The sequence below is a fragment of the Mus caroli genome, unplaced genomic scaffold, assembly GCF_978045245.1.
Source record: "Mus caroli unplaced genomic scaffold, Mus_caroli_1 scaffold_1, whole genome shotgun sequence".
Lineage (NCBI taxonomy): Eukaryota > Metazoa > Chordata > Mammalia > Rodentia > Muridae > Mus > Mus caroli.
The window spans coordinates 66,473,882-66,492,269 of record NW_028227256.1 but is presented as its reverse complement, the minus strand read 5'-3'; the positions used below and the strand labels follow the sequence as shown (position 1 = coordinate 66,492,269).

At 38.7% G+C, this 18,388-nt stretch overlaps 1 protein-coding gene across 7 annotated transcripts in view; it reads left to right on the top strand.

The window, feature by feature from the left end:
* Ikzf2 (IKAROS family zinc finger 2) overlaps window positions 1-18,388 on the top strand; it is a 155,121-nt gene that overhangs the window by 102,950 nt on the left and 33,783 nt on the right. For 5 of the 7 annotated variants that reach the window (XM_029481577.2, XM_029481573.2, XM_085838167.1 and 2 more), the window contains 2 exons: window positions 4,108-4,374; window positions 11,549-11,716. In XM_029481577.2, the coding sequence (XP_029337437.1) occupies window positions 4,108-4,374; window positions 11,549-11,716 (435 nt within the window). The remainder of the gene's footprint in view (window positions 1-4,107; window positions 4,375-11,548; window positions 11,717-18,388) is intronic. The other 2 variants (XM_021161541.3, XM_029481585.2) reach the window with 1 other exon arrangement.

Genomic DNA, 18,388 nt, shown 5'->3' with positions numbered 1-18,388 from the left:
TGAAGTTTAATCTATGACATGTATTTGAAATGTGTTACATTTTACTAGTTAATCTGTAAGGAAAGCAGTGGGGCACAAAGTTACACATGATTAGTGGACCTCTTACAGCATCAGCATCACAAAAACCCACTACAACAATGTTATCATTTTGCTGTCTCAGTTACAGAAAAAACAAACATTTCCCCAGTGTTTGTATCCTGCTTTTGCTTCTAGAAAGAACATATATATCCTCATGAGTACATTTTAATCTGACAATCCCTCTTTTTTTTTTGAACTCACTGTGTTCTTTTATTTTTATTTTTTAAATTAATTTTTTTTTGCACTCCATATTTTATTGTCCCATCCTGATCTACTCTCCAACTGTTCCACATCCCACACCTCCTCCCCACTCCCCTCTCTCCACTTGGATTTGCCCACCTCCCACCCCACCTGACCTCTAAACTCCCTGGGGCCTCCAGTCTCTTGAGGGTTAGGTGCATCATCTCTGAATGAACACAGACCCGGCAGTCCTCTACTGTATGTGTGTTGGAGGCCTCATATCAGCTACTATATGCTGTCTGTTTGGTGGTCCAGTGTTTGAGAGATCTCGGGGGTCCAGATTTATTGGTCCTTCTACAGGATCGCCCTTTACCTAAGCTTCTTTCCGCCTTCCCTAATTCAACAACAGGGTTCAGCTGCTTCTGTCCATTGGTTGGGTACAAATATCTCCATCTGACACTTTCAGCTGCTTGTTTGGTCTTTTGGAGAGCAGTCATGCTAGGTCCCTTTTTGTGAGCGTTCCACAGCCTCAGTAATAGTGTTAGGCCTTGGGACCACCCCTTGAGCTGGACCCCACTTTGGGCCTGTCACTGGACCTTCTTTTCCTCAGGCTCCTCTCCATTTCCATCCCTGTAATTCTTTCAGACAGGAACAATTATGGGTCAGAAATGTGACTGTGGGATGGCAACCCTGCCCTCACTTGATATCTAAGTCTTCCTGCTGGAGGTGGGCTCTATAAGTTCCTGCTCCCTACTGTCAGGCATTTCATCTAAGGTCCCTTTGATTCCGGAGAATCACTCACCTCCCAAGTCTCTGGTGCATTCTAGAGGGTCCCCCCAACTTTCTATTTCCCGAGGTTTCCTGTTTCCATTCTTTCTGCTGGCACTCAGGGCTTCAGTCCTTTTCCCTCACCCAACACCAGAGCAAGTTCCCCTCTCCCTCCTACTCCCTCTTCCCATCCACTTGCATGGTATGTACTTCCTAATAAGTGGATATTAGCAAAAAAATACAGAATACCCAAGATACAGTCCACAGAACTCAAAAAGGTCAACAAGGTGAAGTGCTCAAGTGAGGATGTCTCAGTCCCACTTAGGAGAGAGAAAAAAACCATCACGGTCTCTCTTTTTTTTTTTAATAGCATTTTTATCCATGTCCATTGTTGCTTTGGGATGCCCTCATTTTAATGTCCTCTCATTAAGAAAAAAGATAATCTGCTGTTTAAAATCACGTCATATTTTGCATAATTGTAGCCTGTTTTAATATTTGAGAGGTCGATACTTCTATGCTAAATATCTGCACATATACTCATATGTGCTTCTTGAGTTCTGAAGAGGAACTCTGGCAAGCTTTAGGCTGGTTAAACACTAATAGTCAAACACTAGCCAATTCATGAGTAAAATGGTAAGCCGAAACATTTGAAAAATACATCAGCAGTGCAGGACTGAGTTCCTGGGTAGATGCTGGGGATAATGTGTTCCTAACAGAGTTTCCTCCCCGGGTTTGAAATGGTCACATATACATAGGGAGGTATCTCGCAGAGAGATCTAAACTTCAAGCAGAAGTAATGCTACTGTCCAGCATCCCAACATGCTCCCCATAAGACTACTGCCCAGCACTCGCAGCATGCTATCTGGTTGACCACAGTCCGTCTTATATTTTTGGTTGTGGGTTCTTCTTGTAGGTGTGCAATCATGTTTTAGGTATTGGACATTTTTGTTTTCCTGACTTCCAGATTAAAGAACATTTCAACTCAGTGAGAAAAGTTTGAAAACCTGATAGGAAAAAAAAAAAGTGGGCAAAGGATGTTGTTAAGCATTTCAACTTATGGGAGTGAACTTCTCTCACAATTTTAAATGCATGTGAAAATAACAAGACTTTTCACACTGATCCTTCTAGGTGGATATCTGTAAGTGTAATGGCAACAAAGATGGAGAGATCATAAGTCTCTGTGCTGACGAAAGTCTGGTTACATAATTTATATTACATTTTAAATGGATCCAGACAGACCTCTAAATGTGAAAATTATGATTGGGATTCCTTTTGAGAAGGAGACCAATAGATTTTGAGGGTTGGCTAAAAATGACTTCATTTTCACACTCAATCCTTTATATTGTTTTGTCTTACTTCACAATGGCATAGAATCTGCAATGTGGAGCCGGATTGGCGGAATAAAACTCAGTGGTTTTAGTAACGCCTGTGACTACATACTGCTTGAATATCTCCCAAATATTACAAGGTCTTTGGCATGCTTGGGTCATAGTGTTGAGTAGAATGTTCTCTTCTCTCAACACCCACTAAGATCATATCAGTTTCTACATTGCTAGATTCAGTAGGGGTGACTGTCCTTTTGAAGATTTTCAGTAGTTTACATCATGGCAGTTCATTGATTGTCACCAAAATCTTACAAAGTAATTGTAGATCTACATTGCCCAACAAAAAAGCGAGAAGCAGGTTTCCTAATTAATTTAATTAATTTCCTAATTTAATGCTCAGATCAACCCTGAAAAGTGAAGACTATCATCTCCATTTAAAGGAGGACAAGAGAAATGTTAACTTCTTTAAGATGGGTAGCAATTTAAAAATGCATCTTCACTCTTACCAAACTGTCCTGCCCAAGCCTTGTTCAGCAATATGAAGTCATTGCTACTTTTCAAATGCATAATATAAGATTCATAGCTTAAGTAATTAGTTTGGGGTTATACTATTGGCACTCTGTAGCAAACATCCTCTGAAGAGAGAGCTCTGGAGAGCGGAACAGAGCCAGCCATTTTGATGACATCCTGCTCCGATAAGCATTAGTGACCAATGACAGGATATGTAACTTCTTCAAGAAACTAACTGTGGTAATAATAAGAACACATTTTCTTCTTATGAACTCACTTCCTCTATCCAGGTAGCAGTGAACTAATTTGTAGGTTAGCTTCAGTGGATTCTTACGAAAATTTCAAGCTCAAAGGACAAACACCTGATTTTAACTTAAAGCCTGCCTCTGCTTTGTAAAAAGACTAAGCAGCTTAGACAGAGGGTTGTGTTAACAGAATTCCAGCTTTTCTGTAGGATGATCCAAAAACAGCAAACAAAAGGCATCAAATTTCTTAACATTCGCAAGTGTGTACATGTATGCTATGCCATTCCTGTCGTTAGCCGCTCTTTGGTTTACAGAGATCAGTGTTAGCACATTTCGGTTGACAGCCTCGCATGCTCCATAGAGGACTACTTTTGTTGCATGTTAGGCAACAATAGCAGGGTCATTTAAGTTGGCAAGGTCTAGGTACTTTACCCCACACTGATATGGCTCTCAGCTGAATGTTTGTGTTCAGTCTGACTCGGAGACATTTGCCTTGACCGTGCACCTTCCTATGTGACAGACATTTGTGGATTAAGATCTTGGGTTGTTTCTCTTGCTCTGTGCAGAAGCAGGTTGACACAGGTACTTCGAGATGTGAAGAAGAGAATGCGAAATAAATATGATTGTTAAATTAAGACGAGGCATGGCTTAGCGGGTTAAGCAATACTTAACCTTGTGCTGTCCTCACATGCTTTTCATTCTTATTAACTTTAAAAATGCAAACTTAAAAACATGTAAGACTTAGTTAATGACCTGCAGAAAGGCCACAGAGCTGAGTGAAACAAATGAGCTTGTGAAGAAGTGAAGGGCTCTTTGTTCACTGACAGTACTCCTAAGCTGTCGTCCCTCTCACCAAAGGCTTGCACACCAGGAGAGCATTGAACACAGTACGGATTGACTTAGTGTATCATTTCCATCCATTCCGCAGAGTGACAGCGGACGGAAGAGAAGTGGAGGTTACGGAGAATAACAAGTGTTTTTAAATTCCTTTTAAATCACAGCAAATTCTGTAAAGCTGGAAATGCAGAGTGATGAAGAGAGTGACAGGCAGCCCCTGAGCCGTGAGGATGAGATCAGGGGCCACGATGAGGGGAGCAGCCTAGAAGAACCCCTAATTGAGAGCAGCGAGGTGGCCGACAACAGGAAAGTCCAGGACCTTCAAGGCGAGGGAGGAATCCGGCTTCCGAATGGTAAACTGAAATGTGACGTCTGTGGCATGGTTTGCATTGGGCCCAATGTGCTTATGGTACATAAAAGGAGCCACACTGGTAAGCAGCTGAACGCGTAACCTGATGACTGCCTGTGGCGTCTGATGTTGATATTACCTGACACCTATTCTCTTTCCTTTTGATTCAGGGCTGGCAATGGGAAGTGACCTTTTCAGAATTCTCCTAGTAAGAGATTGTTGGGAAGCAGAAAGTAGCCTGGGTCTTGACTTCCAGCCTTCAAATCTGAATAGCATGTCAGGAAAGTTTGGGATTCAGTTCCACAGTTCTTAATATAGCAATAATATGATAAAGGTTCAAAAGATATAGGAGAGTTTCATTGGGTAGTTCAACCATTTTATGATTGTGTACATATTTAACCATACCCATGGGCAGGTAGCAGCGTTGCTATTCTTATACTACAGAATAGAACTCACACATTTTTTTATAGGGAAGAACCATTTCCATTTTAGTCAACTTCCTGGATTCTTATTTCTGATCAGTCTTTGCCTACCAAAGGTCTCTGGAGCAGACAGGTACTTTCTCTAGTTCAAGGACGTAACCATCTTGTAATGTTTAGTTTTAACTCTGGAAAAAGATGGGTAGGGTTAGACATGTCAAAGGGTGGCATGTATGTAGACAGAAACATGGAATGGTGGAATTAGGTGAGGGAAAAGCCTGTAGATAATTTAATATAAGCTTTTAGGCATGGAGAGATACAAGGAGGAAAGAGTGTTATAGAGACCTACTCAGAGTTTTTGATAGAAGGAAGGAGGAAAGAAGGAAGGACAGCAAGGGAAGGATGGAAGGAAAGAGTTGGTAAAAGCAACACAATTAAATTGTGTGTGTGTGTGTGTGTGTGTGTGTTTTAAAGCTTGACATTAATCTTTTACAAAGTTTAAAGTTTAGCAGGACATGGTGACACACACCTGTAATTCCATAGTGTTGAGCAAGTGGAGGCAGATGGATCAGCATTGAAGGCCATGCTAACTTACATAAAATTGAGGCCAGCCTATGCTATATTGAGACTGTCTACAAATCAAACAGCAACAAAATTTTTGAAGCTAGGTGTGGTGGTATATACCTTTAGCCCCAGCACTTGGGAGGCAGATGCAGGAGGAACTTTGTGAATTGAAGACCAACCTGGTATACAAAGTGAGTTCCAGGCTAGCCAAGGCTACATAGTGAGGCCCTTTTGAAACAAAAAAAGATAGAGTCAAAGGAATATATCTATGAATAAACCATGTCATTGTTTGCTAGCAAAATATTTAAAATTAATATTCTCTATTTAAAATGTGATTTCATTTTGAAAAAAGGAGAAATCATGTGAAATTTCTATTTTTAAAGTTGACTTCAAAATAATCAACTTAAAACTGTATCCTAAAATGTGTTCTATAATTAATCATTTAAATTTTTTTAGACCTCTCATGGCACACTGAAGAAAAATCAAGTGATCTGCCATGTATCTGTTGTCTAGCAAAAGTCAACAGTGGGGCTAGAGTTATGATACTCTTGATTGGTGGATTAGTTTAGTTTGAACAGACAGTTGGGCTACTATTATGCAACCACTTATTATTATAAAGTGTGATCATAAACTAAGGCTGATGTCTTTTAAATGACAGTCGAATTTTCACATTCAGATTAATGTAATCATATTATCCACTTTCCAGTATATTTATTTTTATAACCATAACAAATAGAATTTTTTGCTTTTTGTCTTGTTATAAATTTTATTTTTAATGATTGTGATATTTTAAAATGTTTATATCACCAATGAATTTTTCTATAATATTTTAAATTTCATGGGAAAAGTTAGCAAGAATAAAGGAGTGGACTATAAAACTAATCTAGTCTTACTCCATGCTCACAACATAATACCAGCTTGGAAAAGGAGCTTACAAAGCTACATTTATTATTTTAGAGTGTGTGTCCTGAAGAACATAAAATATTCATTTAAGTGAGTAATTTTCTTCATTTGGAATATTAAAACAGTTCATTTACTTTGGCGTTGAATTTTGTGTACTAATAATTTTAAGGCTGAAGCTTATATGAAATACTAGTTTGGGAAGATTTTTAATAAATCTTTCCTGCTTTTAGTAAAGAAAATCAAATAACATGAGAATCCTTTCTTGAAGACTTTAATTTGTATTTTACTGTATCTGTTGTAAAATTCACTGATTTTTAGATAAAATAGTTAAATGCCTACTCCTCTTTCCACTTCATATTTGCTACAAAAGTGGAATGGAATTACTTAAATACTGAAAATGATGTAATTGGCATAAGGCTTGAGTATAAATAGCTATGCAGATCTCCTGGTCCTAAACTATGAGACTCACTAGTAAAGGCAGGGGAAATAAACCGAGCAACCATTTGAAGTTCACTCAACAACACAAACTCCTTTGCCTTACTGAACTATTTAAAAAAAAAAAAAAACCTAGAAATCTTTCAGATCTGGGAAGCTTTTGTTAATTTCAGTTAATATTCACAGAGAAGCCTTGTGTGCTGTGACATTCTTTTAGGAGTGGGATCTTAAATTAGGCCTTAACTATACATTTCGGATTACTTGATGGGTCCCAGCTGATTGTCATATTTTCAACTCCACTGCAATACTGTTTGGTAACAGGCTTATTTGTGTTTCTTTAAGCTAGGTATAGAAAGGTGTCTTAGTTAGGGTTTTATTGCTGTGAAGAGACACCATGACCAAAGCAACTCTTAGAAAGAAAACCATTTCCTTGGGGATAGCCTACAGTTCAGAGGTTTAGTCCATTTTCATCATGGTAAGAAGCTTGACAGCATGCGGCTGGAGAAAGAGCTGAGACTTCTACATCTTCATCTGAAGTCAGCCAGACTGACACATTAGACCTAGCCTGAGCGTCTGAGACCTCAGTGTGGCACATTTTCTCCAACAAGGCCACACCTACTAGTTAGTAGTGTTATTCCCTATGGGCCAAACAGCCAATCTTATGATTCTATGGGAACTGTTCCTATTCAAAACAGCACAGAAGGTATCATCACAATTGAGTTGTTTTCTATATAATATTAGGATATACTGTCTTCATTTTAGAGCTTCCTACTCTTAAAAAAATTATTTGTAGCTAAACAAAAGCCACTATTTTAAATCCTTTGGGAGGCCCTTGGGAAGCTTGTTTTGAGTGTTTTTAACTCATAAATTATCTAATATACTGTTGACTGTGAATAAAAACATATGAACCCAACCAATTTCTTCCAATTACATGGGGTATTAGATCTAAGGCACCTTTCTTCTTTCTTTTTAGTACTTTACTAAAGTGCCAATTCTAGTGTCTTTTAATTGCTTGCTATTCCCTCTTTGCCACTGCTGCGCTAGTAAGTATTCAGGTAATATTTTCATCAGATACTCCAGGCATTCTTCACTGGGACTACAGGGTCAGGGAAAAAGGGGTAGTAACTCACTGGATGTGAAATGAATGTATGAGAAAAGTATAAATATAGATAAACCTTACCTTTGCTCCCCATTGAGATATAGGTTTCTTGTCCTTTGACTAAGCACCCAGTATCCTGTTTTGTAAACTACAGCGTTTTCCAGCCATTGTTGGTTCCAAGGCTCTCTAACATTTGGTACTGGTTTTACAACTCAACACAGGACCACCTTCTTGATTTTGAGTCACAAAATCCAACTGGTCCCAATAATTTTTATTTTATTTAAATACTCAAACACTTTTTAAATGTGTATGAAATGATTTACATGATTGAAATGACATTTCTCCACAATAAAAAATGATGTGTAAACTAATTCAGGCAATCAGTAGATTGGTGGGCTGGCATTTAAAGAATGATACCAGCTTAGGCTAATGGAGCACTCCTGTAATCCCAGGAAGCAGAAGCAGGAAAGACCAGGAGCTTGTGGTCAGCCTCTGTTACAGAACAAGTTCAAGGCCAGCCTGAGCATCCAGAAGCCATGAAACACAAACAGAACCCACAATCATCTTTACAATGGACATAAGGAATACCATGCCCACACCTCAATTAAATGTCTTTATTGTCAGTACTGTTTTCTGCACCCACCACCGGGAAGATCGGCAGTCACAAATGCAGTTACCTAGTTTGTTTTTTAATTGACTTGCTCTGCAGTATTAGAAATATAAGGAAGAAATCTGTGGGCATGTTAAAACATTTGTTTCCATCTGTATATGAAGAACTTAATACTTTATATAAAACATAAACTCACTCAAAAAGAGCCATCTGATTATCCATTTGGTTTAAAGATCAAATTAAAATAATTCAAATATATTTTATAAAGTTCTCATTATACAATTGTTTTGTATTTATATAGAGAAAACTTTTTACCTCAATCCAAGGTAATTTTATCTGTATTTCCACAATGTCTAACCTGGGAAATTTCCTATAACCCTGAATATCAGGATCCTAATATTTTACAAAATTTTTAAATTGAGTTGATTTAATTTTTATTTTTTCCTAAGTAGCTATGAACACACACACACATACACACATATACACACACACACATACACACACACACACACACACAGTGTATTGGAGTATTCCTACAATTTAAATATGTATACAAAGACAAAGTTAATCTGGTTTTTCCTCTTCTCCAATAGTAGTGTTGTTGATACTGTAACTGGAATTGCAGCTTCAGTGTTGAACGCAGTAACACAGCGCATTGTCATAATGCAAGTTAGTTCATTATAGTCAAGGCATGAAGCATAGTTAAGCAGATTTCATAGTAAAATGAGTAAAGCCTGAAACTGACAACTGTCAAGTAGAGAACATTGACAGAGACCTAATAGTAACTCACGTTTCCCAAAGATAGATCTGTCTGGAATTGTGAGAGCCTATTCTGTAATCAGAAAAGAGCTACAGCTTTATCCACATCTTGCCTCGTTCTTTACAGCTCATGCCTGTGGACAGACAGAGGCCTCCATGCCCAATCAGCAACAGAGCCATATTCCCAGATGCACCTAGTGACCCTTTCATTGCTAACTGACCCACATCTCTAGTCTCATAAAACTTGATTTTAAAAATCCTTCAAAAGGGGGATTACCTTAGTATTACTTTCTTTTCAGACGAGCATTATTTTGAATACTGAATTAGCTACTTTAGTGTAGGGATTAAAACTATCAACTCAAAGATTATAAATGTTGTAAAGATGGTATATCAGCTTGCTGCAAAAGCAAACACGATTTCAGATTTTGTTTTCAACAGAACTACTAATTTAGTTTCTTTTCTACATTATTGGGCCCTGATTTATTCCTTTCCTAGGGAAAGCTTGAGAGTCCAAGAGCTACCCCGCACAGTGGAAGTGAAAAGTACAATTTATATTAGCTCTTCTTTTTTTTTTTTTTTACAAAGCTACTTTGTTGAAGCTTCCCTGTCTTTCCGTTTATTAAAATTCCATGTCAGGGTGGAGAATAGATAATTATGATTTTTAAAGGTGCACTCTGTTATTTTCCTGGAGACAAAAAATTCAAAGAATCAAAGCTACACTGTATATGTGTATAAAATTTAAAAGGATCTTAACAACTTTGGTTTAAAAGCCAACCATAGCAGCATTTACCCATAAACAAGTAGTTGGACATTCTTAGGCTGGGTTCAAGGCCAACTAAATCTACACAGCAGGCCTTGACTCAACAAACCAAATAGAACATTTGATCAGAATTAGATTTTTAAGATAGGGTCTTACTATGTAGACCTGACTGGCCTTGAACTCTTGGAGATCCCTCCAGCTCTGCCTCCCAAATGCTGGGATTAAAGACATGTACCACCACTCCCAGCTGGAGTTAGATTTCAAAACTAAGTGTAAGGCTTCTTCTAGGTGTTTTAGACTTAAGCAAATCCAACTAGTCAATTAAAATTCAGTGTAAGGTAACTTTAATATGATGATTTTTAAAGTGTTTTTATCTTTTTAAGGACTTTTTTTTAGTTTAGCTCTAACAGCTTCATATCTTTAAGGGGGGAAAGGCCCTATATACAAGCATTTAGTGTGTACATCATTAACTTTCACAAAGGAAGCATGCTGTAGAATCCTGTATATACTTGATCTTACCTGGTTTTCATTTCTGTAGGTTTTGTAACAAAACTGTATGACAGACTGTGCAGTGGCTGCTGTTAGAAAGTGACCAAAGCTTATCTGGTTTTGCCACCTATCTTTCTTTAATAGAGGAACCTTGTGCCTCCATTATGCAATGGGCCAAATATATTCTGAGATATATCTCACATTAATATAAAGATACATGAACATGGCAATCCAGAGTAAAAAATTATGAAAACTGCAAATAATGCTTATCATGTAACAAATACAGAAAAGGATCCTGTAAGCTATATATTTTGGTTTGTCTCCTAACTTTGAGCTTTAGAATGAGATATTGTTACCATATGTTCATATGTCAATTTATCATTTATTTTATCTATGATTACTGACAGGAATATGAAGAATAAAAGTATTTTCTTCATGATTTAATAATGTTATCCATTTGATCTTGTTGGTTTTACTGACTTCTTGCCTATATGATTTTTTTTTATAAACTTTGGTCATTTCAGTGACTGCCAGTTGAGGGCAATAGTCAAAGCTGATAGTACAGGCTTATATAGTTTTTAATTGTTTCATTTATAGATAAACATGAGAAAAGATTCCTATTATTTGTTTTTACAAAAATAATGTACAGAGAATATTTGTAAAGATGGTGATATTTTTTAGATTTTCTCAGATTTACCAAAAGTTCCATTGTTACTGGCCAAGAGAACAGGATATTGTCTCTGTTTGGAGGTTTCATTGATGAACTTTGAAGCCTATGTGTTGTTTCTGCTGGGTTTGGATCCTCTTGCTGACCAGGTTCAGTTCTCACTGTCAGCATCATCAGATACTTTGCTCTTGATGACTTCTGGTTCTTCATCCCTAAATTTAAATGGGTACTTCCTCCATATTATCGTGACTGTGAGGATTAAAGTACTGCATGGAAGGCATAGTCAGTTCCATGGTGACAGCTAACTGCACAGTTGCTGTTCCGTGCTTTTATTCTACTCTTGGTCAATGCCGGACTACTGTCAAGTTTGAGCAAATGACTTCTTGACCTGAAGTTTGAGACATTAGTATTAGCAGAGAGATCTTCTAGGAGACTGAAGGTTTCATGGTACACAGAAGCATTGTGAACCTGGGAAATTGTCTGTGGTTAACTGTGGAGGGCAAATCCTTCCCTTATAATAACCAGTTTGGTCTTTCCCACTCTGTCTGCAGGTGAGCGGCCCTTCCACTGTAACCAGTGCGGAGCTTCTTTTACCCAGAAGGGCAACCTTCTGAGACACATAAAGTTACACTCTGGAGAGAAGCCCTTCAAATGTCCTTTCTGTAGCTATGCTTGTAGAAGAAGGGACGCTCTCACAGGACACCTCAGGACCCACTCTGGTAAGTGTCACCAAGTCCAAGCGGAAGTCCAGAAAGTATTGCAGCATTACATTAAGTACCAAGTAGCTTTGGCAGAGAGAGCTATGCATGTGTGTCAATATTGGTAGCATCTGAAGGGTGTACAATGATCTTCATAGATCAATGGGCTTAAAAAGAGGCCCTGCCATGGAAGAGTGTCTCGTAATAGAACATAGTTTTCTTTAACTTCTAAGGTTCATAATCACCAACACAGTAATTATGTTAAATCCAGGGTTACTGGAAACTAGTGAGTGTCACACTTACTTTCTGACGTTTCCAGAAAATGTGAAAGTTGTAGAGCTTCGTAATCAATTCAGTAGTACTCGGGCATGGATCTCAGTGAGAAATCAAATATGTTTCTTTTTAAACTTAGAAGTACTCTACTCATTAGAAAATGGGCTGTTGGGGGAATTTATATTTCATTTTAAACTCTCCTTGTTTTGTTAGCTTTCCAACTATAGTCTTGGGAAAGGTCTGAACATTTTATCTGCTTCATAAATGATTTAATGATCTAGAGTGTTTAATGCACTAAGAAAACACTAGAATATCAATACATAAATCAGGAAGAAGAATTGTAAATCTGAATGAACCTTGGTTGATTTCAGCATGAATTACCATTTCTGGGACATTAAAGGTAGAAAATTACCATAAAATATTCTCTATATGCTCTGTCTAGGAGGACATGTTAAATTTTAGTTTTAATATGAAGATCTGAGAAGGTGATATTCTCATGTGTACTGACGTGGTAGCTACATAACGCTGTGGAATGTGTGGGAATGCTTGAGCCTATTAGTCTTCCTTACACCTTCTTGCTATCCTTAAGGATGAACTTAATTTTTAAGATAAATATGAATTATAAAAAGCAATATTAAACATTAACTGTTAAAATTGGGACATCCATGAGAGCTAAATTAATGTGCATATAAAAACAAAATATTCTAAGAATATATTGTATTTTCTTTCCTAACTGAAAAATAATTCACTTGTCATATATTTTTGAAAATTACACTACTCTAGTTATCACTTAACAGTGGTATATTTTACTATGAAAATATGATAAGTTGAAGCATATTTTTAAGAGATGTGGATATACAGCTTCCTGTATATTCTAACTCATTGACATGTTACTGAACTAAGGACTTTGCACCTCATAAGAGTTCATGACTGTGCTGTTTTGCCTTGGCTGCATACAATAATTGTAAACATCTTAACTCTTTTAGTCTGAGACACATATATAAAGGATAGCTTAGGCCATGTGCTGCATCCATACAACACACTCAGCCATGCCTCTATGGCAGCCATGCAAGAGCCTTCACCGTGATGGGCCATTTTACTACTCCACTTAGCCAGCTGATTATGGATGATGGAACATGCGGAATGTGAACAGATTCTGTAGGTTTGAATCTATTATATTTCTTTCCATTAAAAAAGGTTTTTGTTGGAGACAGTGTGAGCAGGGATATCACAGAAACTGGTCAGGTGTTCTGCTAAACCCACTTAAGAAGCAGCTTAGGAAGGAATGACATATTCTCCTTAAGCATCTTTTAGTTCCTATGAGGATGAGTCTACCCCTTCTCTGTGTTGTAAGGAATCTGGTATGACCAACAGGAAACTACTGGCAGGTTGACCACTGGAACACCAGGGACTCAGCATTACAAACTCTGAGCTCAGCAGTGGTAGCAGCTACATCAGTTACAGGGGAGAGGGAGTACATGTAACTGAATTCATAGCTTCAATCCTTGTTAGCATTTGAAAACAGGTCCAATGAGGAGACACTAGGGTATTAAGGTAGACACTTTGACGGATGTCCTAAGAAACTTTGTCCTTGTTACATGGGGCCTTCTGCATAGTGAATTCACTTAAGAATTGTAGGATGTCATATTACCATATTTTGTTTCAATTCTGATGGTTACATCTGTATTACTCTCCCTAGACCTTTATCACCAGTCTGTTTGATGGCCATAGAGTCATGTGATGTGTCATTTCCTTAGACTATCTCTTCTTCCTTGCACAGTATACAATCAAAAGGACTTGGTAAAATTCGGGCAGCTGAGGAATCTCTTTTCCATTATGTCAAGACTGGCTTCTGGAAAGTGGACCTGAAAACACAATTGTCATAGCTAACACCAAGTGTTATGCAATTCATCTACAAGCTAGACCCATATTTCCTTCTCTATTAGCTTTGTTGATAACTTGCCATGAGGTGATTGATGTAGGTTATAGGGGACATATTGTGTAGCAGCAGTTACCATGGACACCTGAACCATTTGTTCATGAAGTATCTTTTGTTCTCCAACTACATGGTCCAAGTTTATTGAACAGTGAAATACCATTATATCCACTTTCTGTTACGATATGATTTTTCAGACAATACCTAGTTCATAGGGTGTGATGTGAGCTAACATAATTAGCATTACTAACAAATTACGAGCTGCTTTTTAAATAGAGAATAGCTATTGGTCAAAGATCGTGATAATAAAACCATTAGAACTTGTCAATCTGAACCTCACCTGACAAGGATGTCATATAGCACCTCCTCTCCCCACCGACTTTTTCCGGAAATAATTGTTGTGTGCCAAATCTTTAAAAGCCAAGTCTGTAGAGTTTTCTTCACGAGAGTGTATTGCAGCCCCCCTTTTGCATCATGTTACCCTCAAAACTGGCAGCCTAGCTTTCTTGGAGCACCTGTCAAAGCAGAATATTCATGTGTTGCTTCTACCACTCCCAGTATCGAGAAACCACCAAGGATTGTAAAACTACAAGTAACAAAGCAGGGCATGGTGGCGCACGCCTTTAATCCCAGCACTCAGGAGGCAGAGGCAGGCGGATTTCTGAGTTCAAGGCCAGCCTGGTCTACAAAGTGAGTTCCAGGACAGCCAGAGCTATACTGAGAAACCATGTCTCAAAAAACAACAACAAAAAAAAAAAAAAAAAAAAAAAAAAAAAAAAAAAAAGAAGAAGAAAAGAAAAGAAAAGAAAAGAAAAAAAAAGAAAAAGAAAAAGAAACAGAAAACAAAAGAGAAAAGAAAACTGCAGGTAACAAATCTATCACAAGGCATAGAAGTTCTATAGCCGTTAGCCCACCGGAATCATAATATTATTCCAGTGCAGTGTCCTTAGGCTCTAGAGGAGCTTATCAACAGTCCTCTAGCGCTTATCTTAGGACTTATCTTGGATCTTTGCTTCTTCCTGGTCACCAAGTCTAGCTGCTGCGGTGTCATGAGCACTAGTAGCTTGTCTCATGGTCAATGGAGATGAAAATTTCTCCAGACTCTCCTTATTCTGAGAATTAACAAGGTAAGCATTTGAAAGTCTGCTGTCCCTGCAGTGAGAGGGCACACTGCTTCTGAGTGGAACTGTTGATAAGAGCTGTTTTACAAAGAAATCAAGTTGGCTCCACACCCAAGGGCAGTGGCTATGGCAAAGACTTTAGTGTGAATGACATTGGATTTGAGTGCTTTAGTGTGATTGAAGGTTACACTCAGTCCACAGACCCCACTATGTGTTGGCCTACACAATTTAATAGGTCTATGACATGATTTTCTACTCACAGTCTTTCCATTTTCTATCAGGTTCCCAGACGTCTATACTCACCCACAGATGCGTGGCTTTTCCCCTGTCAGTGCCCCATGACCAAGAATTAGTAGTTTGAGTATTACTCATTTTATACAGCAGTGCAATTCCAGAGGCCTACAAATCAGACTTTGGGAGTGGCCTTCAGCCTTATTTGCTCTAGGTTTAGGTAAACTGTGGTCCTTTAAAACAGATAAACTCTCTCTGATTCCACCTTTGGTATATTGGAGCATTGAAGGCTTTTCTTTTATCTTTTCATTTTCTGTGTCCCTTAGAGCCATTAAAATGCCCTTGTCACAAGGAAGATTTCCTCTCTCTACCCATTACTATACATGTATTAGCATGTAGATGTAGTTTCCCAATCCTTACTCTAGCCACACTTCATTCTATGCTCACAGCCGTAACAGAAGATCCGATTTCTATTTTAACCGATTGTACAGTGGTAAGCCATTTTTCTACCCCTAACTCTTGCTCTGCTCTATGGATCCTAACTGTAAAACAATGCAGCACTCAATGGATACTTAGATGTAAGGGAAACTAATACAGTTAGTGCTACACTGAGGCATTGAGAGAACTATTGCTGGGTGCCATACCTGCACTAGCCTGAATGGTAAGGGACCAAGGAGACGGGGGAAGAAAGGAGCAAGGACTGTAGCTGACCCAGAGTGGGGGGAAGTAGCCCCTGCCAACCTGTGACATCGCATATACAATCTGCCTCTTCACCGTCCCCTGATATCTTGTGCCTTAACTTGACTAACTGTAACCAAGAGTGAGGGCAAGGAAGCCTTTTGAAAAAGAAGAAATGAGCTTTCTGCAGAAACAGCTCCAAGCAAAGAAGCCGAGGAAAGGGCTGTGGAAGCCGAAGAGGTGAAGGAACACCTAAAAACTGGTGCTTTACAGTGACTTACCATCTCATGTCTGGTTTGATGGATATTATCCTTGATAGGAAGAACGTTTTCTGTCCTCCTCTCTGGGTAGCAACGGCCCATGGTTCTACCATATTTAATGATCACATTGGATATTAGTGCCACGAATCTGCTGCCTGTGTTATAGATTAGAAACTTTTCTAGATCGATTTCAGTTCATAGTTGGTACCAAAAGGCCCAGTACTGGTGAGCATTATCCAGTGACAGGCCCAAAGTGGGATCCAGCTCAAGGGGAGGCTCCAAGGCCTGACACTATTAACTGAAGCTATGGAGCGCTCACAAAAAGGGACCTAGCATGACTGCACTCCAGAAGACCCAACAAGCAGCTGAAAAAGTCAGATGCAGATATTTGCACCCAACCAATGGACTGAAGCAACTGACCCCTGTTGTTGAATTAGGGAAAGGCTGAAAGAAGCTGAGGAGAAGGGTGACCCTATAGAGGACCAATTGAGCTGGACCCCCGAGATCTCCCAAACACTGGATCACCAAACAGACAGCGTACACCAGCTGATATGAGGCCCCCAACACATACACACACACGGTAGAGGACTTATGGGTCTGTGTTCATTCAGAGATGATGCACCTAACCTTGAAGAGAATGAAGGCCCCAGGGAGTTTAGAGGTGAGGTGGGGTTGGGGATGGAGGCATCCACATGGAGGCAGGGGTGGGGAGGAGGTGTGGGATGTGGAGCAGCTGGAGGGTGGACTGGAAGTGGGGAATAAAATATGGAGTATAAAATAAATAAATAAAATTTTTAAAAGATTTTTTAAAAAGGGAAATATAAAAATTGTCTGGAATACATAGTTGGTAGTACTGTGTTTGTGTGTATGTGTGTGTGTGTGTGTATGTGTGTGTGTGTGTGTGTGTGTGTGTGTGTGTGTGTGTATGTAAAGCCTTGTATAATAAATATATAATCTACTTTTCAATATGGTGTCCACATGTTTTAAAGGGTACAACATAGTCATGGGTTAAGCACTGGCTCAATAGTGAGGCCTTGTAAGTAATACCTAGCATTTATGGGCAATCATGCCACAGCCCTATACTAAGCACTCAATGGATTATTTAATTAAAACTCTTTGGTCTCACATCAGGAAGTGATATTCATATCAGCAAGTCTAGTAATGCAGAAAATGCTTTTAATGAAAAAGCCTTTGCATTAAAACATAAATATTGTGTGTGTGTGTGTGTGTGTGTGTGTGTGTGTGTGTGAGAGTGTGTGTACTTAATGTTGTATCTTTAGGTAGAAAGCCAGGCCCTTTTCTTTCAGGGTGGAGCTTAGGTTTAGTTTCTTTAACTTAAACCACACCTATAATGCCTCACCTATAATTTTATTTTTTCAATTTTTTAAAAGAGTTTAAAAATCTTTGTGAAGCAATCAGACCTCTGTTAAACTTTTGATAACTTTTCAGTAACCTGTATCTTTGCCCACCTTTGAATTTGTTAAAAATATTTTTATTGGGTCATCTTTTGTATCTTTCCCAAACACGGAAATTCTCTGTAATAATTTTTTTTTCTTTTTGTAATGATTGGAAATTGAATATATGAAGGGTTATATGATTATAATTACAGGCGTATAGCTGACATGTATAGGTGAAGGTACATTCATCCTTAACATTTGGGGTGTGTGTGTGTGTGTGTGTGTGTGAGGGATATGTTACTCTGATGACCCATGACGTGGTAGGCATGTGTGTGTCAGAAGAACCTCGGGGGCTGATTCTCACCTTTGACCTTGCTTGAGACAGGGTCTCTGTTCTGCTCCTTACAGCTGCATGTCCCAGGCCAGCCAGCTGTCTCAGAAATCAGTCTGCATCTTACTGATGGAGCACTGAGATTATAAATGTGCAGTACTGTGCCAGTCTTTCTGGATTCTAGGGACTCGGGTCCTGATGTTTGCACAGTGAGCACTTTAACCATTGAACCTTCTCCCCAGTGCCCATATTTAACTTTTAAAAGGATAGTAGCATTCATTTACTCATCACTCTGTCAACAGAGAAACTAAAGAGACCATGGCAGGTGTTGAGCTAAGAGAATAGCTTGCTGTTATTTCTATTGTGCAGGGGAGAAAGCTGAGGCAAAGGGAGAATTTAAATCAAGGCAGCCAGACTCCAAAGTTTGTGCCCTTTACTGTTGTATGATGTAAGGAACTGCCCAGTA